This window comes from Calidris pugnax, unplaced genomic scaffold, assembly GCF_001431845.1.
Source record: "Calidris pugnax isolate Ruff unplaced genomic scaffold, ASM143184v1 scaffold102, whole genome shotgun sequence".
NCBI classification, from domain to species: domain Eukaryota; kingdom Metazoa; phylum Chordata; class Aves; order Charadriiformes; family Scolopacidae; genus Calidris; species Calidris pugnax.
This window is the reverse complement of record NW_015090846.1, coordinates 89,155-112,941: the sequence shown is the minus strand read 5'-3', so window position 1 is coordinate 112,941 and position 23,787 is coordinate 89,155. Positions and strand designations below refer to the sequence as shown.

At 50.1% G+C, this 23,787-nt stretch overlaps 2 protein-coding genes across 3 annotated transcripts in view; one reads left to right on the top strand and one right to left on the bottom strand.

Moving 5' to 3' along the window:
• The window catches only part of TBC1D13 (TBC1 domain family member 13), an 11,518-nt gene extending 11,001 nt beyond the window's left edge, over positions 1–517 (bottom strand). For both annotated transcript variants that reach the window (XM_014943030.1, XM_014943031.1), the window contains exons 1-2: positions 390–517; positions 189–262 (exon numbers count right to left, since the gene is read on the bottom strand). In XM_014943030.1, coding sequence (XP_014798516.1) covers positions 189–262; positions 390–412 — 97 coding nt within the window. In that variant the 5' untranslated portion in view covers positions 413–517. The remainder of the gene's footprint in view (positions 1–188; positions 263–389) is intronic.
• Positions 518–2,866: 2,349 nt separating this feature from the next.
• Positions 2,867–23,787, top strand: ZER1 (zyg-11 related, cell cycle regulator). The gene is made up of 16 exons (XM_014942924.1): positions 2,867–3,010; positions 7,669–7,933; positions 8,779–8,929; positions 9,240–9,676; positions 11,232–11,408; positions 11,866–11,980; positions 12,467–12,613; positions 12,884–13,057; positions 13,722–13,937; positions 14,610–14,651; positions 14,995–15,114; positions 15,555–15,670; positions 15,802–15,990; positions 17,000–17,097; positions 17,498–17,600; positions 18,743–23,787. Exons 2-16 carry the CDS (start codon positions 7,776–7,778, stop codon positions 18,798–18,800), a joined length of 2,301 nt encoding a protein of 766 aa, XP_014798410.1. The 5' UTR covers positions 2,867–3,010; positions 7,669–7,775; the 3' UTR covers positions 18,801–23,787.

Here is a 23,787-nt window from a genome sequence, read left to right as displayed (position 1 = left end):
CCGACCCCCGCCGCCTCACAGCGGCTCCCGGAGGGGCTCTGTTCGCGTTGGCTGAGGTGGCCTTCAGCCGCCGGACATCCTGCGGCCTGGCACCCTGGGCCACCACCAGCCCCGGCCCCCCCCCTCCGCCCCGCTCCGGCAGCGAGGCCGTGCCCGGCGCCCTCCCCTCCGGCCCCCACAGCGCTCACCGCTGAAGCAGAGGTCGCGGAGCTTGGAGAGAGCCACCGTGGGTTCGCCGAGAACCTCCTGGAAGTCCGCGATCCTGAGGGGGAGCGGAGCCGCGACCGTTATAACGCTTGTTTACCGGCGCCCCCCCCTCCTCCCTCGCACCGCCCCCGGGCCCAGCCCTTCCCACACGGCCCCGGCGGGGGACGGGCCCCGACCCTCACCTGCTCTGGTGCAGCCGCGACATGGCGGCCCCCGCGCACCCCTGCCCCGCGCGCTGCCCAACCGCTCCGGCTGGAAACCCTGGCCGCGGGGGTGGGCGGGGCTAAAGGACCCCGCCCTTCGGGAGACCCCGCCCACTCACCGCGGTGGCTCCGCCCCCCTCGCCCCGGCCGCCTTCAGGGAACCACAGGATGGTTTGGGTTGGAAGGGACCTTAAAAGACCATTGAGTTCCAACCCCCTGCCCTGGGCAGGGACACCTCCCACCAGACCAGGTTGCTCCAAGCCCCATCCAGCCTGGCCTTGAACCCCTCCAGGGATGGGGCAGCCACAGCTTCTCTGGGCAACCTGGGCCAGGCTCTCACCACCCTCACAGCAAACAATTTCTTCCCCCGATCTCATCTCAATCTCTCCTCTTCCAATTTAAAACCGTTCCCCCTCGTCCTATCACTCCACTCCCTAATAGAGTCCCTCCCCATCTTTCCTGAGCTCCTTTAAGGACTGGAAGGGGCTCTAAGGTCTCCCTGGAGCCTTCTCTTCTCCAGGCTGAACCCCCAACTCTCCCAGCCTGTCCTCACAGCAGAGGGGCTCCAGCCCTCCCAGCATTTTCTTGGCCTCCTCTGGACCATCCTCAGAGCATCCTCCCGGTGTGCTGAGCTGCACCGGGGGTTGTGCTGCACAGCGTGCCCTCTCACAGCACCACCATTCCACCCGGTGTCTCCTCGGCCGGGGCTGGAATGCCACCACAGGGACTCCCCTCTCTGGGCATCCAGCACCGGCTGTACCATCCCACCTTGGAAAACGATGCCCACCTCAGAAAAGACCCCACAGGCAGCAGCAGCCAGCCCCTGGCCAGTGTTACCGCAAACCAGCAGATAAGACTTCCTAAGACTCAATTTAAAGTTGAGAAAGCATTCTTTCCTGCACTGCTGGGCTCACAGGGGATGGCTCCTCCTATTGTGCACACCAACTGCTGTTGTCAAATTAAATTTATACACAACAGGTATACACAGTCAATGTAATTCCAAGAAAACATTAGCATATTCATTATATTTCTGAGAATTCATTTAAATATAATAATAAGCTTTTCGGCATACATAGCTGTGCCTTGTGGTGGTCCTCATTTTGAGTGAGGGTCAGTTCTTCCTCAATCTTCATCTTCTTCACCTGTTCCTTTGGCTCACTTTTCATGTTGGCAAAACATTCTAACTACTTAATTGCTCATTAAAACTAACGATCTCCCTGCTACAACCGGTCTATCAGACAATGTCCATATTTATTGCACCCCTGTCTTAGGTCACCATGTTCTCAGGGTCAAGTACATCCTTTCTTATCTTACTAAGTCACAGAATCAGAATATTCATGGTTGGAAGGGACCTTTGAGATCGAGTCCAACCACAAAAAAAAAACAAAACCCAAAAACACAAAAACCGAAAAAAACCAAAAACCACACACCCACACCACACCCACCCACAGACAGACAAAAACCACGAATCCCAGGCACTAGAGCATGCCCTGAAGTGCCGTGTCTACACGTTTCTTAAATACCTCCAGGGATGGTGACTCCACCACCTCCTGGGCAGGCTGTTCCAGTGCCTGACCACCCTCTCAGGAAAGTAATTCTTCCCAATATCTAATCGAAACCTCCCCTGCCGCAACTTCAGACCATTTCCTCTGCTCCTTTCATTATTCCCTTGGGAGAAGAGGCCAACCCTCACCTCTCTACAACTTCCTTTCAGGTAGTTGTAGAGGGCAATGAGGTTCCCACTCAGCCTCCAAACTAAACATGCCCAGTTCCCTCAGCCTCTCCTCGTACTACTTGTTCTCTAAACCCCTCACCAGCTTGGTGGCTCTCCTCTGGACACGCTCCAGCAGCTCAATATCCTTCTTGTAGCGAGGGGCCCAGAACCAAACCCAGCCCTCGAGGTGAGGCCTCACCAGTGCCCAGTAGAGAAGCACCATCACTTCCCAACTCAAGTCCTTGAAACCATTTGGGATGGTTGCTAAAATAGCTACATTTCTTCTCTAAGAGAAGATTCTCTACAGTTTAACCGTTTATAAACTACATAAAATCTGCCTTAGGTATCACCAGGGCTCCCTGCCTGCCGGCCACCTGCCCTGAGGGGAGCTGAGGGGAGCCCACAGGCGGTCCCGCTCGCCCAGGCGACGCCTGGGGCCTGTGCAAATGGCAGCCGTGAGGGCGGCCTGAGGGAATGGCGGCACCGCGGCCATCAGCGTGTGGAGACGCGGGGCCTGGGGTTTATTCCGGTGGCGGCCACGGCCCTCGGAGAGAGGGGGGGGGAGGCGGGGACCGGGTGAGGTGAGGAGCCGCGGGGAGGCCACCGCCCCCGCGCCGTGACGTCACGCATCAGCGCAGCGACGTCACGGCCGCCAAGCGTTCCGGCCCGGCCGGTGTTTCCGGGAGGGAAAGCGGCGGCACTTCCGGTGCGGGCGGCCCGGCTGGCGGAAGTGACGGCGGGGTTTGTTGACAGCGGAGGCCGCGGCGGGGGGAGCGGGGCCCGAGGAGGCCGCCGAGCCCCTGGCCCGCCCCGGGGAGCGGCGCCGGGACCAGCCGGGACTCCCGCCGCCCCCCATCCGCCGCGCCGGGCGGGGGCCTGGCGCCAGGTGAGTGCCGGCGTCCCCTTCCCCAGTCACACCCGCGGGGGATCGCCCTCCCCCGGGGGCACCGGGCCTGGACACCGAGGCGGGAGCGGGAGGTGGGGGCAGAACCGTCGCCTCCGGCAGCGCCGCCCGGTGCCCCGCGGCGGAGCCCCTCATACCCTTCCCGGGACTACCGGGAGCAGCCGGTCCGGGAGGAGCCCCGGCGCTGCCCGGGCGAGGTGACCTCCGGCACCGGGAAGGGAAAACCGCCCCGTGTCGGGGGAGCGGTGGCGGGTTGGAGTTTGTGGCCAGAGCTGCCCGCCGGGCGGTGGAGCAGCTGGTGGGGCTGTGCGAGAGCGGGACAGACCACGGCGGTGGCGGATCCCCGGCGCCCCGGGAACGGCAACCCAGGGGCGGGCGGGCGGGGGGTGTCCTGGTGGGCAGGTGACCTTTTTTGGAATGAAAATCCGGGCTATAATTCAGTCACCCGAAGGAGCATCTTTATCACAGGCAGGTACAAAGATCAGCGTGTTCCCAGCACGAGTCGGATTGGTCACGGTGCGGGTCTGGGCAGGGTGATGAGTTTGGCCGTTGCCGGCTTTGCTGGGCCACAGAACAGCTCGATCCCCTCCCAGCTCAGTTCCCCAGCAGGGACAGGCAGGGATGGTGTTTCCCCACACCAGGGGCAAGGACCCATCAATTAATAAAAGCCGCGATGCACGGCTGCGAGATGCCAGCTAAAATGACAACGCACTTTTCCTTCGGAACGTCACCTGCGCCAAACTCTGCCTTTACGTTACGTTGGTTGTTCTGAAGTCGCGGTAATCGGGTCACGCCGGTGCCTGGGGTTTGCCCTCTCCTCGGACAAGCCCCCGATGCTGGAAAAAGTCAGCTTTGCCAATCGTTTTTTGTAGCAACGGCGTCAACGTTATGTCGTTGGCGTGGAGCCACGGTGAGTCAGGCTTGGCTTTGGGCAGCCGCCTGGAGAGAGAGAGAGAAAGAGAGAGAGAGACTGGGAGAGAAGATGGTTCTGAAGTCCAAGGTGGAGAATATTGGCACAGACGGCCCTGGGAGTGGTCCCAGGCTTTGCGTGCCAGCGCAGCGTGAAGTGCCATAACAGTAGGGATGTAGCCTACAAATGAGCAATATTTGCCAAAGAGGGTGGCTGGATCTGGAAGGCTGGTGATGGGGGAGAGCAAAGCTGCACATTCTGCAGCTGCCTTCGGGTCCGGGGTTGGTGGGAGGTGCTGTCAGCTCATGGAGAGGGCTGCATCTGGGGGTAGTTGGGTGTACAGGCTTTTAAACGCCTGCTTCTGTCTCTCCAAGGGGCTCAATTCCTTCGTGCATTAAGGTGGAAGCAAATCTATTAGAGGAAATAAATTGGAAAAAATATTGGCAGCTGCAGTTGTAGTCACTCCTCGATTCCTGCGCTTGACTTTTCGGCGTGTTTCACATATATCTGTCTTTGACCCTTCGTAACCACACACACAGTAGAGCTCGTTGCCCATCGTTGGAGAGCGCTGGTGACAGGCTGCCAGGCAGGCAACTTGCTGATCTATTGCCTGTGGAAAGCTGCCTGAGGATAACCATTAGGCACATGTTAATGATTTGTCAGCATCTCTACTTCATTTATTTTTATCAACACAGTGAGCTCATAACTAGAGGCAATATTGATCAGTGCAGCTACTGACACTCTCACTTAAATCCCTTCCTGCTCACGTGTCATGTCTTGAGTCTGAGGAGGGGGAGGCTGGGCTGTGTCCTGTCCTGTATGAAAGGTCACAGCAGCAGCTCTGGGTGCTATTCAAATATCCCTAATAAATCATGAGGATGAAGGCTCTGCTTTGGTGCTGTCTTACTGGGACAGTTTAACTGTTTTCCTCTATATTAACCTTCTATATGGGATTTTGGTGGTGGATCACGGGGAGCTCAGAAGTTAAAGGGCAGCTGATTTTCTCCAGGGCTGGCATCAACCGGTTACATTGTGCTGGTCTCAGCAGAGGGGGAGCAGGGGATTGCCAGAGCCACAGGAAGGCAGTCCTTGCCCTTTAGTGCTCTAAGCTGCTTGGACAAGTCCCAAGCACTGGCCCTTTCCAGCTGCACGTGATAATAGATTGTCAATGCGAATTTGTTTTCGAGTTCTCTTGCCATGGGTAGTAAACAGTGGAAGAACACTGGCTGCAGGGACCTCCCGTCTGATGGCACAGGGGAATGGGTAGGGACAGCAGAACACGTTTCCCAACTGGTTCAGATCTTCCTGTTGATCTTGCCTTTCTGGAAGGATTTTCTCAAGCAAGCTCCAGGCAAAATCCACGAGAGGGACTCGTTCTGGAGGTGAAGCCGATTAGTCTCCAAAGCAGACACAGTGCAGAGTGCAGGACAGCTTCCTCCCACCTGCATTCCCCAGCCAGCGAGATGATACTCTGTGCTCAGTGGCCCTTTTCATCCTTGACTTCTCTTGTGACAGACCTGCAAAGGGGAGGGCTGGGGATTATGCCAGAAGAGCAGGTTACACCCTTTAAACTGTCTCTGATCAGGATGTTAAGTACAATTTTGGGGATTGCTGAGGTTTTGCATTTGTTTTATTTTCCTCAGCATCTGCTTGTTTGGAGACTTTTTGCCTCTTGAGCCAAAACAGTCAGAGAACCTGTCTGAGATCCCCACTGGAAAGGCTGTTGAAAGCTGTAGGTCAGAACACAGTGGGTCAGAAGGAGTTTGGGGTTAGAACGTGATCCTGCCAGTTGCCTGCAGGTACAGTTCCCAAAGGCGCTCATAAGGAGGAGAAACTATTGATCAAATTTAAGTCAAAAGCCAAAAGACAAGTCAAGTTCATCCCCTGTGCCTGCTTCTGCCAGTTCTGATGCTAGAATGAGATTTGGCCCAGGGAGAGGAGGCCTGGGGTGGACGTACCACAGGAGCCATCCAGCACGGCCCTTCCTCCATCACTGGGCGAGGAGCTGTTCTGCTGATCTGAGATTTTTGAGAGGCTTCTTTCTATCTTGGGTTAAGTCCTTGGCCAACTCTTTGTCCCTGGCACGGAAGCACGCCCTCAGGAAAAAAAAAAAAAAAAAGAATTAATAAAGCACAGAAGGAAGGAAGAAAAGAGCTTTGATTTCCAACTTGTGCCGCCTTCATGTTCACATGGAAATCCATTCTGCAGCACAGGGAGGCATCAGAGGGCTGGGAGCCTGGGTGGCCGGGCAGGCTCAGTCACAGCTCTGCTCCTGTCACCCACAGAGACCATTCGGTGCCTGAATTTAAAGAATTATCTTGTCCACAGCCTTAACTGATCCTTCGTACGGGTGTCATCGCCCAGGCAGTGGCTGAGCAGAGCATGTGAAAGGGGAGCAGGGAAGGTGCCAGATCCACCCTGGTGCCTTCGGGGATGGTGATTAAGGTGTGAAAATGGAGTTAAACTCTTCCACCTTGTACTGATGGTGCAGGGATGAAGGAAAGACAGAGCACTGAAGGCTTCAGAGAAGCAGAGAGCTGGAGACACAGACGAGTGTCCCAATCTTTGCAGCTGCAGGATAAAGGTCAGAAATGGAGTATAGTTAAGGGCAACAACTTCCATGACAACAGCTGCTCAGCTGTGGCACAGAGGAGAGCAACCAACTCCACAGCACCCATGTTCTCACTCCAACAGGGATGTACTTATTGATAAGACACAGGTTTTACATCAAAAAATAAACATTTCAATGCAATTTTTTTTGTGCCCATGGAAATATATAGAAGGGTTCACCTTAGAGTTGCTTCTAATGTGATGTGACCCTTTGTAAGTGAAATGGCATTGTTGGTCTTCAGTCACTGCTAAATGCTTCCAAGGCTCCAGCAAGCCCTCCCTCAGTGCCAGCGAGCGAGTTTCAGGACTAGAGCCATGAGACTTTTCAAATAAGAATATGGACAGGAATAGCATCCCCTAATTACTGCCTCACCCATCCTTCTTTATCCTGTACTAAAAATGAAGAAGGGCAAAAGTATCTTACCTTTTTCCAGGTCAGTCACTCGTACTTTTTTGTGACAGATTTGAAATTGTTTGGGTGAGTGTGTCCCAGGGAGCTACAGGTGCAGGTGTCCAGCATAACCCTTGCTTTCTGCTGCGCTCAAAGTGAAGCCAAATCAGTCTGTGCGTTTCCCTCCGGCATCCCATCCACTTCATGCTCTAGTTCAAGGACTTGTGTGAAGCTTCTGGCTTGGTGCTACAGAAAGACATTTAGCTTCGACACGAAATTTCACTTGGAACGATGGCAAACAGAATGACAGGCATGAGATACGGGGCCACCAGATGCCACTGGGGCTGTCCAAAGGATCATCCCAACAGTAAATTGTCTGGTGGTTTATCCAGCCCACGCCGAAGGAAACCAGGCCATGCGGTTTCTGCCACTTCCCTTTCAGAGGGCCTTTGTCAGCCAGATAACCCCGGCCATGAGGAAGCATTTTCTTGCTGTGTAGCCCCATTTCCAAACACGTTTCGTGTTAACTCATTCCCACAGTGTCCCTGGGGGTGGGGATACCACGCAATTAAGGGCATCCTGCCAGAGAGGCCAAAATGCTGCAGGTTCTTTTGAGGTCAGCAAGTGATGGGCTGTAAATACAACTACCACCATCCTGCTGGTGCAACAGCTTTGCCAGCCGCTTGCCAATGGACCTTTCTCAATGCATCTTCCCCCTCCCCCTTATAGGTGTCCTGATGTCCCTGTAAATTCATCCTGGAACTTCATTTGAGGAAAGGATCTACTGAATCAAAAGCTTCCTTCTGGCTCTTCCCCTTCCCATAACTTCCCTCAAGATGGCATCCGACAGCCCCGAGTCGCTGATGACGTTGTGCACAGATTACTGCCTTCGCAACTTGGAGGGGACTCTCTGCTACCTCCTGGACAACGAGACTCTCCGGCTCCATCCCGACATCTTCTTGCCAAGCGAGATTTGCGACAAACTCGTCAATGAGTACGTTTCAGGGCTGTGGAGAAGCAGCCGTGTGATTTGGGAAGGAGCTAAGAGCTCGAGGAAGGGAGAGTATAGTTCTCTAGAAAGATGGGAAAGCGGGGGAAATGGGAAAGAATTCATCGGGCTGGGCTTTTTTCCCAATGATCCTCATATTTGAAATAAGGATTTGCATTAAGTTCAGAAGGAAGTGTCCCCAGGAGGTGTTGTACTGCTATAAATCATTCTAGTTTCTGTGGAAATCACTGTTTCCACACAGGTAAACCCAGACTGAAACAGTCAGTGCTTCTTCTAAGAACATCAATAAGCAACAAAGGAGCCTTCCTATTTCCCACCACCGAAGCATTACAGCTCGCTCTCAAACCAGAGAGCTAAGAGTGCAAAGTGCTAACAGATGTTAAATTTTAAGGCTGCTGCTCCCATAGCTTTACAAAGCAACCTGTTTCCAGGGATTTATAATTTGGCTGTCACAGTCTCTCTTGGCTGAACTCCTGCCCACAAAGTCTGGCAGAGAACCTTGGCCGGCTGATTTTCTGAAAATGAAAAATCAAATTATTAGCTTTAAACAGCTAGGGGAAAAGGAATCCCAGAGTCTGTGCTTGCCAGAATCCAGTTTGCTCACACACACGTGACCTTGCACAAATCTTTCCCTGGGACTTTCCTGAGGATTGTTAGTTCTGTGCAAGAAGTAGTAATAGGGGAGCTCCCGTTACCCCAAAGGCTATTCTGGATGATCAGGAGGGACTCTGCGTGTGCACAGAGCCACATTTTCTCATAACCAGTGAGGGTGCTAGAGCTGTGACTGAGCCCTTGTGTCACCCTGTGCTAACGCCATTGCCCCAATACAGGTACGTGGAGTTGGTGAAGACGGACAGCATCTTTGAACCCCATGAAAGCTTCTTCACCCTGTTCTCAGATCCCCGGAGCACCAGGCTGGCCCGGATCCACTTGCGGGAGCAGATTGTGCAGGACCAGGACCTGGAAGCCATCAGGAAGCAGGTGGTACTGCCCTGACAGCCTCCAGCTGCCACTTGGCATAGCAGCACTGCTGCTGCACGGGCACCAGATAGAATCCCAGGCTCCAATCCCTTAACCAAGAGATTCCCAAGACTCCATCCTTCCCCTGCCAAGTTTTGTTTGGGAGAACCTCAGCTTCTCCTTTCTCAGCTCCCCACGTAGGGAACGGGAAGGGACACTGGTCAAGTTGGGTGGTATGTGGTCTCAGGCTGTCCCTGTGGGAGGTGTTGCAGCAACCATGGTGGGCACCCTACCTGTGAAATATTGCTAATTTTGATTTCCCATCTTCCAGGATCTTGTTGAGCTCTACTTGACTAACTGTGAGAAGCTGACAGCCAAGAGTCTGCAAACCTTGGTGAGCTTCAGCCACACACTTATCTCCCTCAGCCTCTTTGGCTGCTGCAATATCTTCTACGAGGAGGAGAACCCTGGAGGCTGTGAAGATGACTGTTTGGTGAACCCCACTCGCCAGGTCTTGGTCAAGGACTTTACTTTTGAAGGCTTTAGCCGCTTGCGCTTCCTGAACCTGGGCCGCTTGATCGAAGGGGTAAATGTGGAGACGTTGCTTCGGCCTTTGGCCTCCCTCGCAGCTCTCGATCTCTCTGGGATCCAGCTGAACGATGTGGGGTTTCTGACCCAGTGGAAGGACAGTCTGGTTTCCTTAGTGCTTTACAACATGGACCTTTCAGAGGAGCACATCCAAGTGATCGCTCAGCTTCGCAAGCTCAGGTCAGCAGATCCGTTCTTCCTTCTTTATCCTTTTCCCACTGTTAGGGAAGGGTCTTTTGGAATGCTCTGCTTGCCTGCTAACAGAGAGCCACCCACTGCTAGTTTCAAGTTATAGACCTTCCCATGAGCAGGCTCACTCATTAACTCATGATACATATCTGACATGTCTACAGCCAGCCTGCATTTTGCTTGCAAAAGGGCACCACTTAGCAAAAACTCCTTCTTGGAAAAACAAAAAACCAAAACCCACACACCACAACCACACACACCAAAAAAAGAAAAAAAAACCACCCCAAAACACTACCACCCCCCTGCAGCCAAACAAAAAAAACTAGCTGAATACCTGAGAGATGGCAAAAAAAACCCAACCAAACTACAGATGTGTACATATATAATGTAGCAATAATCACACTCTGAAACTCAGTCCTCCAAACTACTTCTCAAACAGGAATGTCCAAAGTTTAAGCCTGGCTCTGAGGTAGAACTAGGAAGAACTCTGAGCTCAGACTGCTCGCTGTGCTCCGTGGCAACTCACGGTGTGTGGATGGTGCGGCCAAGGGAACGAGCAGCGTAAATAAACGGGCACTCCTGACTTCCCAGTGCTGACAGTGAAATGACTTCCTGAAACAGAGTCGAGACAATTGCTATTCAAACTGCACAGTGGTATCAGGAAAGGGATCCAGGACTTTCCAAGCCCAAGAGCCTTACTGTTCACACAAAGGATGCTGTGCAGTGGCTTTAGCGTCGTCCCTACTGGCTGCAGACACTAGGGGGTACCACGTTAACATATGACCGGGGAATCTCAGGGAATGTCCTGGATAACATTTTCTAAATCCAAGAACTTTAACTTCCAGTGTCTACACTGGGTAGAAGACACTTCTGTGAGTGGGATGTTGGCTCCTGTCCTAGGCAGTTTAGAAAAGTCTCTCCCAAGAGTCTTAGCTACTGCTTGGCCAGCAAGAGCAACCCCTGTCTCATACGGGACCCCACCTGCATGTGATGGCTTGTCAGTGTGTCCCACCACTCCCTTAGCATCGGGGTTTCCCCACAGCCTAGGCATTTAAATATCTGAATGAAACCAGGGCAGCATAATAGCCTGGGGTGGAAAAAAATGTAAGATATAAGCAGACAAAAACTTGTGTAACTTAATTTGTGGGATGAGGCAACATTTGTTTCTGGGGATGCAAAGATCCTCTAGTGTATCTTAATCACCAGGAGGAAAAAGCTCAGGTGGCTGCTGGGATGGAGCCTGGGAAAAGCAGTTCCTGAGCCTGGAGCAATTTCCTTTGTGATGTGTGGCCAAATGAGTCATTGTGCTCCATTCTAAATAGACCTCTACCAGATACCTGTGTGCTTTGGTTAGACACAGGGCCAGATCCTGCTGCCAGATCCTACAGAACCATATTCCTGTATCTTGTGAGGGAAATAATAATAATAATTTAAAAAATTAAATAAAAAATAATAATCACACTTAGCTCATTGTCTTCCTCTGGTAGAGAGGCAGAAGCCCCAGTTTATGTTTTCCAGACTCTGAGCTGCTCTCTGTCCTTTGCAGGCACTTGGATATCTCCCGAGACCATCTGTCCAGTTATTACAAATTCAAGCTGACCCGGCGGGTTCTAAACCTGTTTGTGGAAAACTTGGTAAACCTCACTTCGCTCGATATCTCAGGGCACACCATGCTGGAAAACTGCACTATCCCAAGCATGGAGGAGAAGATGGGCCAGACGAGGTAGGAAACAGCAATTACTGAGGTCTCGGCAATAAAACTAGTGCTTTTGTATGACCACAGAAGCAGACTAACACATCCATCAGATGACACACAGTCCTGTTTGCAAATATTTCCGATCAGTGAAATCCACAGCCCTTTTTTAAGAGGAAATTTTCACCCCAGCTAGTGAATTTCCAGGACAAACTCCCCCTGGGAAAGCTGTATTCTGTCTGTGTGAATTCTTACTGCTGTTTCTGTTGAACATGTTTAGCCCTTCACTCAGGGTCACCTGGGATGAGTGTGTAGTGTTAGGTTTGGAAGCTGACTGGCATGCAGCTGAAGTGTAGTTTTTACTCTGGTGATGGAGCAGTACAGACAGAGTGAATGGAGAGCTGACAGCCATCTCTGTGGCAGGAGACACCTGAAGAAACACGGTACCAACATGAGCGATCTCTTCTTTTTTCCTTTTTCCCCTCAGCATTGAGCCAGCAAAGAGCAGCATCGCTCCCTTCCGGGGTCTGAAACGACCACTCCAGTTCTTGGGCCTTTTTGAAACATCTCTCTGCCGCCTGACGCATATTCCAGCCTACAAGGTAATGAGGCCCAAGAACATCCAACGTTGGTACTTGGTAGAAGTTGGAGGAACATGAAAATTACTGGCTGCTGGTAGAATGGAGTTCTTAGGGTCTTGGGTGTGACAACTGAGCTCTGACCTTTTAATAGGTATTTGATAATTGAGGAGAACTACCAGAAGGCAAGACTTGTGCCCCACCTGGTTTTTACAAGGGTTAAAATAAACACGCCTCTTAGAGAAGAGCCTGGAAAAACCATCTTGGCTGAAGGACCAGGATGCCTGTGGCTGCAAGAAAAGGAGTCTTACTTGTGAATAGCATCCTCCTGCCCCAAAGGTGCTATTTCTGGTCCCCCTGGGCTGAGAAGTGACTCTTTGCTCTCATCCTAGGCCTAATCCTACTAGCAGGGCAGAGGGAAGTTGTACCCTTCGACCTTTCAGAGTTCCCTTCTCATGTTGGTTTTCCTCCATCATTTCTTCCTTGACTCTTTTTGTTCCTTGCTGCCAGGTGAGCGGAGACAAGAACGAAGAGCAAGTCCTGAATGCTATTGAGGCTTACACTGAACACCGGCCAGAAATCACTTCCCGGGCCATCAACCTCCTCTTTGACATTGCCCGTATCGAACGCTGCAGCCAGCTGCTGCGAGCCCTCCAGGTAAGCTCCACGTGAGCATTTATCTCACCCTTACAAGGGAAATTCTGCAGTCCCAGTCTTTTCTTCACCCTGGGACACCATATCAGGCCATTCTGGAGAAAGTTCCAGTAGCGCAGGAGATACCTTCATTCCACAAGCACGTTCCTGCAATGCTGGGGCCACGTATTCCTTGCAGGGCTTGTAACAGTCTTTGTCCCACACACTGTAACAGTCACTCCAAGACTCAACAGCAAGGCAGTGGCACTGAAGCTTCATTTTGCCTCTCTGCAGCTGGTGATCACAGCCCTCAAGTGCCACAAGGATGACAAAAACATTCAGGTGACAGGGAGCGCGGCGCTGTTCTACCTGACCAACTCCGAGTACCGCATGGAGCAGAGCGTGAAACTGCGGCGCCAGGTCATCCAGGTGGTGCTGAACGGCATGGAGTCCTACCAGGAGGTCACAGTAAGAGCAGCCCAGTTTCCTTTGGCTCCCACAGTCCTCCTTCCCTATATTTAAAGTCTTTAACCTGGTGGTAGCATCTGGGACTTCTAAGCCTCCAGGTTGTGAGCCAAGACAGACACCATTGCCCAGATCCGCTGCTTGCCTTCACTCAGTGATTACATGCAGGGTGCTCCTTATCCACGTGATGTTCTCCAGAACAAAAGGGAAGCAAGGCTCCTTTTTATCTGATGATAGTGGCCAAAGGGTGTATACGACCCACACCACAGATACCCACCACTGACCATGGGGTGAAAAGGATGTGGGTGTTGAGTCAGCAGAAAGAAACGTTATCGCAGAGCACTGTACTGGAAGCTGCCTGATGCTGTGATGACACTGGGGTGTGGAACAGCCACTGTTGCATAGAGAGCTTACAGGCAGTGAGGAACTGGCTTGGAAAGTGATGACATTAGGTGATAGTGTGGCCCTGTGAGAACAGAGTGACAGGGAGACAGGAGAGGGTACTGACAGAGCATGGCTAAAGCACAGCACTAGATGGGAGGAGAGTAACAAATTTTAGTGGTCGTAGTCAAGCAAGAAGATGGTTTCAGTACCAAGCAGCAAGGAAAGATGAGGTGATGGGGGTCTGTGTTTCTGTAGCCATGTGGTTTACTTTGTTTTGACCCAGGTACAGCGAAACTGCTGCCTGACACTGTGTAACTTCAGCATTCCTGAGGAGCTGGAGTTCCAGTACCGCCGAGTCAACGAGCTGCTGCTGAACATCCTCAACCAGAGCCGGCAGGATGAGTCCATCCAGCGCATTGCTGTGCACCTCTGTAACGCTCTGGTCTGCCAGGTGGACAACGATCATAAAGAAGCTGTGGGCAAGATGGGGTTTGTCATGGTTGGTATGGTCCCAAGGTGTCTACTTATCCTTAACCCAGGCTAGCACAATTGCCTTGCAGCAGGTCACCAAACACGTCCAAGCCTTGCGGTATCACAGGAGGGGACTAGCGTCCCAGCAATGCCAGCCTTTCCTGGAACCTGCCCTTCCATGTGACATCCTTTACTGGTTTGCCAGTGCTGGAGGTCACGATCTCAGAGACAGTCTGTCTCTGCGAGAGCAGGGAAGCAGCACAGCCTCATACCTTTACCTCTTCACCACACCATATCATTGCCAGAGCTGGTACCACCTTGTCACTAGCTCCTCCTGCATCTCCCTGAGCTTGCATCAGGTTCCCAACTCATGTCAACCCCTATCCCTCACCTTTTCAAAGAGCTGCAGAGGCCACCGCTTTGGTGCGGTTGTACCACATTCCAGACTTTGTCACACAGCTCAAAACTGACTTGACCGCAAAATCGACAGCTCGGGGATGGTGACAGAGTTCAGCTCTGTGAATACTTGAAACACTGAACATTAAACCAGTGGGACTGGTTTAGAGGCAGAGATACCAAGTGGGTTATCTGCAAAGGCTCAGGACTGCACACACCTGCAAATCGGCCAATACTCCAGCAGTTAGTTTTAGCTCTGTGATTCTTTAGCTGTTTCTCACTCTTCCCCTTCCTCTGCCCACAGACAATGCTGAAGTTGATTCAGAAGAAGTTGGCTGATAAAACGGTGAGTGTTTCCCCCCAAAAAACATATGCATAGAGCATTTTCTCTTCAGTCGGGCTTAGGCGTGGAGATCAGTCCAGAGTGCCAGCTCAGCTTCTCTAACAAACACAAGACATCTCAGCTGATGCTGCAGGATTTCCTGTCCCAGGGTGAGGGCAGGGGAATATGACAGGGAGGCAAACATATTAAACAAAAAACCCACTCACTGACAAGTTGAAAGTGAATAACAAGGTTTGCTTACCTCTGGGGCCATTTAGTGCAATACCAGAGAGGAAACATAAGTGGTTGCTTTGCTCTAAGCTCCCACAGCAGTGAGGCTCTTGTTTCTGTCCCCTTGGCTCTGTAGTGTGATCAGGTGATGGAGTTCTCCTGGAGTGCCCTCTGGAACATCACTGATGAGACCCCTGATAACTGCGAGATGTTTCTTAACTACAGTGGCATGAAACTCTTCTTGGAGTGCTTGAAAGTGAGTATGTCTGGTTTCCTCTAGAGAGATGCTGGTACAAGCAGTGGAGAGGCAGGATCCCTGGCTACGCTAACCCATAAGCAGTACTTACCATGTTGCATAAACAGAAACAAAAAAGCTTGCATATTTTTTTTTTTCTGTCATCCATCCACCCAACCAGCAGAAAAACAGAGAAACTTACGCTCAATGCATTTTCCTCTTTCCACATCTTGTGCACAGTCCCCCTTAAGTGGAGCAGCAGTCAATAGTAGGTCCTGGCCTCAATTCTCTTGTTTCACTTGTATCTTGAACACCAGAACTCCCTTTTAGCATCTGCTAAAGGACTGACTAAAAAATACCCAGCCTTTCTAGGTGTACTGTACAATCTTTCTCCAGGGTTAGCTTGTTCCCAGCGTCACCACACCTCTTCTCTTGTATAATCCTGTTCTTTGCTTGTTCAGGAGTTCCCAGAGAAACAGGAGCTGCATCGCAACATGCTGGGCCTCCTGGGCAATGTAGCAGAGGTGAAGGAGCTCCGCCCGCAGCTCATGACCTCCCAGTTCATTAGTGTGTTCAGGTGAGCACCTGGCTAACGAACGGCTGAGCTGGGGCAGGGCAAGTGCCCTGGAGCTCTGCTCCTGAATCACCTGGAAACTTTCGAAACCCTAGTGTATCAATACCTCTAAATGTTCTCTTCTCTCTTGGCAGCAATCTGCTGGAGAGCAAAGCAGATGGGATTGAGGTATCCTACAATGCCTGTGGTGTGCTCTCCCATATCATGTTCGATGGTCCAGAGGCTTGGGGTATATGTGAGCCCCACCGAGAGGAAGTTGTAAAGAGGATGTGGGCAGCCATCCAGAGCTGGGATATCAACTCCAGGAGAAATATCAACTACAGGTGAGGAATAGAAGAGTTTGGCCCTCCCACCAGGGAGCCAGGGTTGTCACAGGAAGCAAGTGCCAACAGAGAGAAGGGAGGAGATATAGCCCAGCTTGGAGGCTCTGTTCAGAGTGAAGGAGAAACATCCTCAGGGACATACTCTTTAGTTTCACATCTTCCTTTGAAATGTGTTACACAGGCTGCTGAATTTAGACACCTCACCTGGCGATTCCTGTGGGAGGGGATTCCTGAGGGAGCCCAACAGAATTTCCCCTGCTTGTTTCTGGTGAAATTGAATAGTTCAGGAAACCCATGATCTGACTGTCTGGGACTGCCTAAGCATTTTCCTCTGAGGCTGCTGTCCTTTGCACCGCCTTAAGTCTGTTCGCTTTGGCTTCTGAAAGTCACATGGGTTGCTGTAGCTTTCACTCTCCTCTGGGGGACAGGTAGACACAGTTCCCAGAAATCCCTTCACGGGTTAATGTAACTGGTGGAATCCTCCAAAACCCTTCCTGTAAGAGGGTACTGGGTACTCTCTATTCCCATAGTGCCTGGCAGGGCTCCAGAACGAACGGCATCCAATGTCTGACATTATTGTTGTCAGAGGAAACGCAGCAACGGTTGCACATGAGCAGCCACCAACAGCTGGGTATCATTTTGCCCCTCTACAGAAAGACACCAACAGCTGGGTATCATTTTGCCCCTCTACATTTGCCCCTCAGCGCTGCCAGGTTTCAGCCGTCGTGAGGAAATGACTGGCAGAGTCTGGCAATCAGTTCCTGGACTCGGCTGCATTCGTTGCAGTTATTTATCCGGGCAGTGTGTTTGTGCCAAAGTGGCAGGGCTGGTAAGGCTGCCAGTCCTGCCCTGTGACACAGACATGGTCTCTGGTGCCAGAATTTTTGACGTGCAAAGGATTGACTGCTGCGGTGTCTGTGAGCACAGCGTTTGCATTGCTCTGAGCGACAAAGGTGCTGAAAGAAGCAGCTTTTGGATTTTTAACGACTTCTGCCATGTTTCTGTGCAGGTCGTTTGAACCAATCCTTCGACTTCTTCCACAAGGGATCTCCCCAGTCAGCCAGCACTGGGCCACCTGGGCACTCTATAACCTGGTCTCTGTCTACCGTAAGTTCCCTTTTTGAAATCACATCCACTGCATGTAAAAGCTGAGGGTGTGGATCTGAGCTCGTTAGCAGAAAAAGCCTTCCCAGCTTAGCTATGTGGGTGGTGAGAACCTTCTTTGAGTGCTGCAGGAATGTCCAGGCAGCACAGCCAAACAAAGACCATGAGACTCACTGCGTAGGAAATTCCTTCAATGTTCTGATCCCGCTGGCCTTGCTCTTGTGTTCTCAGCCCTTTTGTGCCTGTTGTTTTCACACCAGGGCACCCCCAGCAGGCTTGTCTCCATAAAAAAAAGAAAGTTTTGTGCCCTCTCAGGCCACAGGCTTCTCCTTCCTCTCCTGTCCCCCATTTATACCACTCCTGTGAGGGTTCACAAGGACCTGTTTTATTCTCTTCCCTGCAGCTGACAAGTACTGCCCACTGCTGATCAAAGAAGGTGGGATCCCCCTTCTGAAGGACATGATCAAAATGGCCTCAGCACGGCAAGAGACCAAGGAAATGGCCCGGTAGGAAACCAATGCTCTATCATCAAACATCCAATTTAGCTTCAGTTTAGTTTTTATTCTTCTACATCAAGTAAGGCTACCAAAGAAAGGCCTGTACTTGATGTGTATGAGGGGTGAGAAGTGATCACAGGAGAAGAGCAGGAAAAAGAGGATGAAAAGAGAAGAGTAGAGAGGTGTTCATAGGTGGGTGATGCACACAGATCGTTCAGGGTGATGGATGATGGGCACAAATTGGTTATAGAAGTGGCTGGTTGGACTGGGGAGCCATGTGCCTCTTTGCATCTCACACCAATAGTCACCAGTCATCAGGGCTCTCCCTGCTTATGTGGGCTCCCTGTCCAGAATCATACTGGCCTCAAAATTCCTGAATGTGCAGTTAGAGGAGAGGATTTTTCAAAAGGTGGAGAGAGTCCATCACCTTTGTGAGCTTCCCCAACTTACTCTGCTCTGTCACCTTCCTTTGGAGTCCTTCTTTCCGAGGTTTAGCATCTAATCATTGGCAAACGGAGAGCTACAATTTCATACCTGCAGGATAAATATAAAAGAGAGGCAGAGATCAGGTCCCTTGAGGGTGGGAGCAGGCACTCCCCACAGCTGAAGGTGGCTGGAGGTGACAAGCCTGTGGAGACTCTCACAGTTGGAGGATTGGGTAGATGATGGGACAGTGCAAGAACCATAAAAGCAAAGAATAGGGGGTGGGAGCAGGCACTCCCCACAGCTGAAGGTGGCTGGAGGTGACAAGCCTGTGGAGACTCTCACAGAGAATAGAAAAAGCAGGGACAGGTGACAGCAGAGTGAAGGACAAACATCTGCGTGCAGGGGTTTGCTGATGGGATCCAGAGTTACCTGACAATTTGGATATGGGGGCGATGAATGAACAACCGCGTGTGGATGTGGATGTGTATTAACACGACTGGAAATTCTGAGGGGATGAATTGTGAGCTTTAAGCTGCTGTTGGGGAATATACTGGTTCTGACACAAATACGGGTCGATGTGTATCTCGGAAGAGGCTGCCTGCTGCAAATAGCAAACGTTTACATAGAGCTCGAGCAGTTGGACAGTCCTTACATTACTGTCCCACAGGTGTCACACAGAAAGCTTTAAACTAAACCCTCTCTCCTTGTCCTTGTTTTATCCGTAGGAAAGTTATAGAGCACTGCAGTAACTTTAAGGAGGAGAACATGGACACTTCCAGATAGAGGCCTCATCTAAAGCCTCTTGCCAGCACTGTATCCAGCTTCTCTCTGATTCACTGTATATAGGGAGGACTCTTTCTTACCAACTCGCCCGTTGGAAGGAAACTTTATGTGTGTGTGTGAGACCCTCAGTAGATGAAGGTGAACAGGGGAGGGGGGAGGGACTTTTTGCACAACAAAATGCTTTCCTTAAATTAGTGGACTTTTTTTGTTATGAAGTTTCAGGTTGAAGTTCTGTGTGTATGATTTCTGTATAAAAAGAAAACAAAAAACAAAGACAAGTACATTATGTATCTTTTAACCTTTTTATTTTAGACCACACAGAGAGCCTCAAATGATCATGAGCTTGAAGACCTAGTTGTGTGATCGCTAGTGTGACGTTTTTATTTCCCACTTTTTAGAAAATTCCCTTTTGCTGTATTGCATGAGGTCCTGTCATGTCTGCAAGAACACCAGCCCTGAATCGGTATTGGCTGCTCAATGGGGTTACAGGCAGCACCAAGTTATGTATTTGGTTAGAGAGGTTGGGGGACACAATACCAGAGAATTAGACCAAAAGAAATGACCTTTTTAGTGATATTTGTAAATGGAGGAAACGGGAAAAAAAGATCTTTCAAGTCAATTCACTCCCTTAAGGATTTTTTTTATAGAAGACTCACATTAATGGAAGCATTGCTTACTGTATGTGGGTTGTTCAGAAGTAAAACATTCCCATTAAAGTCAAGAGGTCTGTTTTGTCCCCTTTGGCAGCACAGTAGGACCTGCCAGCCCACCCAGCTTCGTAAGGTCAGGGATGACCAGTAAATCCAGTTACACATCCTTGCTAACGCAGAGCTTGTCTTTCTAAGGGAGTCTGTGCAACAAGGAACAAGGTGTGTTCACAAAGGGCTACACATCTTCATTCCAGTCCTTCACCACCTTTTTAATTGTGTTCTATTTACGGGGAAGGGCTATAAATACCAGAGAGCATATTTCCCTCTTCATAATAAGCTCTACTGGGCCCCAGTCCAGAGTGGCTTCTACCATTTGTGCAAATCCCAGTAATGGCCTGGAGCTGCTCTGCTCTTTTTCAGTCTGCATCAATGCAAAGATGCAAGACCAGGTTGGGTGGGGATTTGAGCAACCTGGTCTAGTGGGAGGTGTCCCTGCCCATGGCAGGGGGTTGGAACTCAATGATCTTTAAAGTCCCTTCCAACCTGAACCATTCTATGATTTTATGAAACCGTGCTCAGTGGCAAAGTAATCTCCCTTTAGAGGAAGCTCACTGCAGCACAAATGCTGCAACTGGGGGTGCTAAAGTCTGGGGAGTCTCCAGGCACCCTTTGGAGGGTGATCCCATAAAATAGCACCTCTGGTTCCACCCCAACATCTTCCCCCTCTTCTGGGAAGCAAAATGTCCTGTTCTTACGTGACTCCCACTAGTACTTACCAGTGCAGTCCCGCTCGCGTCAGCAGCACTGAGAGTCCCACTGAGGTGGTCTTCACCTGTAACTCCAGACCTCTAAGGAGTCAAGAAGCGAAAGGCCAAGGTTTGCCCCAAACCAGGCACTCAACACCACGGCGTGCAGTCCATCCTTAGAGCCCTCTGCTTGCCACGGTTCTTTCACAGTTCATAAATCTGCCCTTCGAAGGGATTTAGAAAAGATTTTGTGTCTGGCAGCAGTAAGAGGAGACCATGGCCATGGGAGCTGGGACGTTTCAGGCCTCTGAGCACAGTAACCCTCGCTGCTCTCTTCCCTCTATACGTTGCTCTCAGATTTGACTCGCTGCTATGAGGTTCTTCTAATGCTCAGAGCTAATGTTGTCGTTGCTGAGCACATTGTAGACAGATCCTAGATACACAAACTGACACTTTAAACGACAGAACACAGCTGCCCTGCAGAGGTTTACTTCTGCCAATATGGTGTTACTCGATGTCTTTTTTTTTTTCTTTTTAACCATACGTCATTTGTTTTGATATTGTGAGATCTGTACTTTTTTTCTTTAAGTATTTTTCAACCTTATATATATTTTTGTGTCACTTTTGAATTGTTTTCATACAGTTTGCAAAACTTGATGAATTATACTTTTTTTTTGCAGTCATTTGATTGAAATGTATTTTTCTCTCTCTTATTTCTGTTCCCCAAGAATTTGTGTCCCTATGAGCTTTGAGACGGGGAAAGCTTATTTCATGATCTGTTTTCTGTATAACACATACTAATCTTCCCTCTAGATGCAAAACCTAAGAGAGGCTGCAAAAACTGCCTCGGAGCGTTAGGGGAGTCAGGCTTTGCTCATTTAATTCTCCCTTTAGTGCTGCTGTCCTTTTGAAGTTGTTTGGCGTGACAGTGCCACCCACTAGGCTTTCATCCTTTGTAATGCCCATACAGTGAAAGCTCCTACCACTAACATCTTCAATCAAAGAGCACTCAAACTTCTGACCGTGTTGGGAAGGTGGGAGCGGAGCAGAAGGGGACATGTCACAGATGTGAGAGGTATCAGAAACCCATGTTGGAGACCTCTGGAGCTCAGGAGCCCCCGTCTCAGCTAGAGCAGAACCTCAGCCTCGCACTGTCATCAGAGCCAAACAATCAGGCTTTACGCTGAGATTTTGGCACAACTACATCAAGGTTAATGGACAACCGATGGCTTGTTTCTATCTGCCTCAAGACGCCAAAATTTTGGGGTTTTCAAACCAGTGCCCCTATAAATTCAGCTGTTACTGAGGCCTCCCCTGCTGCAAGCTGGACCATGGTATCCTGAACAGCCAAGATCCAAACCTTTGTTCCACACTGTTAAGATGAGCTCTGGCCTCACTGCTCACGTACCCTCATCGAGCTGTGCCTGAACCTGAACCAGAGCAAAAAGATTTCAAATTCCCAGCAACATGTAGATTACTGGAGTCAGGCCAGCAGCCAGAAAAGCTTAGCTTTCTGAAATCTGTACCAATCCCAGGGGGAAGGGGAAACTAACTGCTCTGTTACTGCTGGCTACACAGAAGATCTTGAGTCAGGCCACCAGAAAGGTAAATTCCTGAGACAGCATTTTAAAACAAAGAGCATCCCTGCCAGAGTAACATGAGCTTCAGCTACAAGCTTCAATATCTTCAAGCCAACAAACTTTGGGAGCTAAAATAATAACATTTCTCTTTCAGTAGGGAGCAAGAGAGAGGAAAGGTGTCCTCCAAGCACCTGAGCGTAATCCAGGAATTCCTGTAATGGGGAGTTTGAAGCTAGTTTGTACCTCAGTTTCCCTAACTGAAACAGCAGGTGGTGTTGCACCCTAGCCATAATGCATGTACCATGACCCAAAAGCACTTTTTGGAGGCAAAGAGGAGTTAACGAATCGCTGCTGTAGATCCAACACTCGGGACAGAATAGGATAGTTGTCTGCAGCCACCAGACCAACGTTCTGCAAAGGAGGGGAGGGCAAAGTGGCTGATTTGTTGTGAAGGTCTAATGGAAAAGGAGAAGTTGGATATCCTGAAATGCTTGACTGTTACAGAGAAGCCTCTCAGGCCTTCCAGCTTTGCTGGAGCAAAGGAATGAACCAGGAGACCTCAACTCCACACAGAATTGTAGAGCTAACAACCAACCCTGCCCAGAAAATTAGAACAGGGTTCTATCTGCCAAATGAAAACCCACCTGGAGAGAAGTTCATAATGTGTAAAGATACGGCAGAGGAGCTCCTAGTGCTCTGTAGCTGTTGTCCCACTCAGATTCTTATTTGTATTTTCACTACTACATTTCCTTTACTATTCAGAAGCTTGGCAAGCAGAGCACAAACACAACTCGGTAGCTCTCTGCAGAGACTGGGCCACCAGAGGAACCCTTTACCTTGACTAGATGTAGTTTCCTTCCCAGCTGAAGGATGCCTCGTGGTTCAGTGGCCTAAGTCAATGACCAGCAGACCTCAGCATGCAGGCTACCAGGTGTCTGCCGTTGTCTCTGCAATAGATAAGAGCAAATTGGTGGGCAACTTCCCACAAGTGCTTCCATTTTACAAGATCTGTGGGAGGAATTGCATATAATGATTGGCACCTGCTTGTATGATGTTTAACACCCAGCAGCACCAGGCTTTCTCGTCTAGACCAAGCCAAGAAAGTTTAGCACTGATATTTGTGGCAATTAGTAACGCTGCAGATAATTCATCTGCCCCATCTGCGTGATGGCTGCGATTATCCTGCACCTACGTACTGGCTGAAATGGTATCTGTTCAGCACTGAATCCTACCCGGCTCGTCAGCTTGGCTGGGCTTCTGCTGCAGTCACTCTGGTCTCTGCAAAAGATGAGTGGGAAGAAAAGTCTTGGAGCTGTGAGCCTATTTCCCTCTCATCACTTGAAGGCAGCAATTAATTACCGGTAGTTCAAGAGCTACAGGGGCAATGCATTCAGGTGCTACTCCATAGAAAATACATTTTCTTGAAACCGTTTAAGGAGGAGCCTGCAACAGCTCAGGTGTTGGGGGGTAGCTTGTGCTGGAAAAAGAAGAAAAAAAAAGAGAATTAAAAGTAGGGAAACAGCTGGTCTCCATGACAACCATGTGTATGAAGCACAGAGGGTAATGGTCATCAGGAATGGATGAAAAGCAACGTGGGGGCTCAATGAGAAGACAGCACTTAAAAAGAAAAGGAATTAGGGAGACTTCCTGCTGAACTGAAGCACTTCTGCTTTAGCAGACGATATTTTGATTTCATATAGTTGTCACTGATCCTCTCTGTAATTCTTTTCTTGTTTTAAAAAAAGTTTTTAAGCTAACTAAATATGTATTTCCTTGTTTTGCTTAAAGAAAATAACCTCAGTTATAATGAGCAAGCGTCTGCTTTTACTCTGTCCATTGACCTGCCTGATGTTGAGAGGCCTGGTTCAAATGTTTGTACATGGTGAAACCAAGCAAAAAAATAATAATGCACAACTGTTGCTTCCTTACAATTCTGAATGAATTAACTTTTCTGTTGTATCCATTGGATACCCGCTGTGTATTAAACCTAGTGCTTAACAATGTCTTCTTC

Bases quoted from the DNA above. Each gene is read 5' to 3' on its own strand.
- ZER1 (XM_014942924.1), top strand. From the start codon at position 7,776: ATGGCATCCGACAGCCCCGAGTCGCTGATGACGTTGTGCACAGATTAC. The intron at 8,930-9,239 runs GTGGTACTGCCC...CCCATCTTCCAG, and splicing joins TGGAAGCCATCAGGAAGCAG to GATCTTGTTGAGCTCTACTT. The intron at 9,677-11,231 runs GTCAGCAGATCC...TGTCCTTTGCAG, and splicing joins GCTCAGCTTCGCAAGCTCAG to GCACTTGGATATCTCCCGAG.